Source organism: Aplysia californica, unplaced genomic scaffold, assembly GCF_000002075.1.
Source record: "Aplysia californica isolate F4 #8 unplaced genomic scaffold, AplCal3.0 scaffold00464, whole genome shotgun sequence".
NCBI lineage: Eukaryota > Metazoa > Mollusca > Gastropoda > Aplysiida > Aplysiidae > Aplysia > Aplysia californica.
Window position 1 is genome coordinate 595,992 of NW_004797734.1, and position 1,812 is coordinate 597,803.

Genomic DNA, 1,812 nt, shown 5'->3' on the forward strand with positions numbered 1-1,812 from the left:
CCGCCCCCCTGCAGATGAACAACCACCTCCACCACACCGACTACATGGTCCTCCTCCGCTACATCGGCTACACCACCAAGTCACGTGACCTCCGCCAGCTGTTGATCAGCCTGTGTGCCCAGGTTGCCATGGCGACGGGCGGTTCGGAGGACGCCGTGCCCACGGAGATGAAGGAGCTGCTCAAGTACTTCTCGGACATGTTGACGTCAGTGCCTACGTCACGACGGTCAGTACTGGGCCAGGGGAGGGAAAAAATTAGCTGTAGTAAGAGTTTTACGGTACTTGCAACACAATAAGGTCATACAAAAGCCGAAGATCAGAGGTGTTACAAGAGAGTAACAAACACCAAAAAAAAAAAAGGAGGGGAGATAAAAACGATAGATGTTTGACAGGAAAGAAGAAGCAAATCACACCAGAGCACCCGCGAACCACCCACAGTGGAGGGAAAGGAGGGTGCTGGGGAGGGTGTGAGAGGGGGGGGGGGTTCCATAGTTGACAGGATTTTTTAAAATTCAAAACCGAAAGTCCGGGTTGGAGCCTCGGTTCGGACACATATGTGTTTCGCCCCCTCTTGCCTACCGAGCAAAAATGGGTACCTGACTTCGAGTTGGGGAAGTAAAGGCGACATGGAAAGGAACTGGCCACCCTACCACAATATGCCGAAGGCCCAGGAAGTTGGCTCACTAACAAGGCAATCCCCAGTGTCCGAATCGGATGCGGGAACAATTTTGTTTTATCGTTAACTGGTTATTTGTACTGGGGAACATTGTGATATCGTACATGTTTAACTTCTCTTTCTACACTGTAACGAGTTTTTAGAATTCAGGACTCGCGAATGTATCATCCATCTCCAATATAGAACTGAACTAAGTGCACACAGAGCCTTAGAATTTCCCCAAAATAACTCCCAAGTAGTTCACAACGCCCCGTTTGGGATTCAAAACCAGGGCCATCCGCTCCGTAGACCAGAATGATATCGATTGAAAAAACGCCAAAAAAAGCCCAAACCCTATTGCACCCCATGCCCGCCGGCTTGAACCCCAAAACCTCAGTAGGGGGCTCTCGTGGCCTTGAGGTTAAGGTGCTCGCCACTTATTCCCGGGTTCGAATCCAAGTAGCGACCGAAAATTTGTCTTCTCTAAAATTGTCTCCTTTCACCTTCTCTCTTGCAATATTCTATCGTCTGCTTTCGTCTCCACTTTCTGCCCCCACCCCCTCACCTCCTTTGCCCCTTCACTGAGCTCCTGACTCTTTCTGCAGCCGTTCTACTGCTTTTCCTTGGCTCCCTCTTACTGCTGTCTTTCAGCCACACCCCCTAATCTTTTAGTAGGAAAGATCTACAGCTAGCCTTCTCGGACAAGGGTGAAAAATCTCGGAGGTCCAGTGTGCAGGTTGCACACGTTAAAAATCCCTTGGTGGTCTAAAATCGATAAGAGCTGGTTTCGGCCGTCACCCGTGAAAAATTCAAAATTTCATACCCACTAAAAATGTTTTTTGTGTCCAGCACGCTCATATGACCTTATGCAGTTGCGACCGCCTTAAAACACTAAACAAAAACAAAACAAAAAAAACAGAAAACAGAAATCCCCAGTCACTCTCGTCAGTTACGCTTCATACCGTCCCCAGACTGATCATCCTTCTGGACGGCCTGGAACTGCTGACGTCAGAGCACCAAGACCAGGTGACGTCTTGGATACCCCAGTGTCTCCAGCCCAACGTCAAGCTGGTCATCACGGTATGTACACAGTGAGAGGGGGTGGTGGTAAGGGGGGAGATGGGAGGTTGGAGGTGAGAGGATGAGAAGTTGGGGGG

The 1,812-nt window shown here is 49.7% G+C and overlaps 1 protein-coding gene across 1 annotated transcript in view; it reads left to right on the forward strand.

Annotated features, from left to right (window-relative positions):
• The window catches only part of LOC101850273 (NACHT and WD repeat domain-containing protein 2), a gene marked incomplete in the record, with an annotated part of 40,874 nt that overhangs the window by 25,992 nt on the left and 13,070 nt on the right, over positions 1 to 1,812 (forward strand). The window contains 2 exon segments of the mRNA XM_013086412.2: positions 15 to 226; positions 1,627 to 1,735. Of these exon segments, the coding sequence (XP_012941866.1) occupies positions 15 to 226; positions 1,627 to 1,735 (321 nt within the window).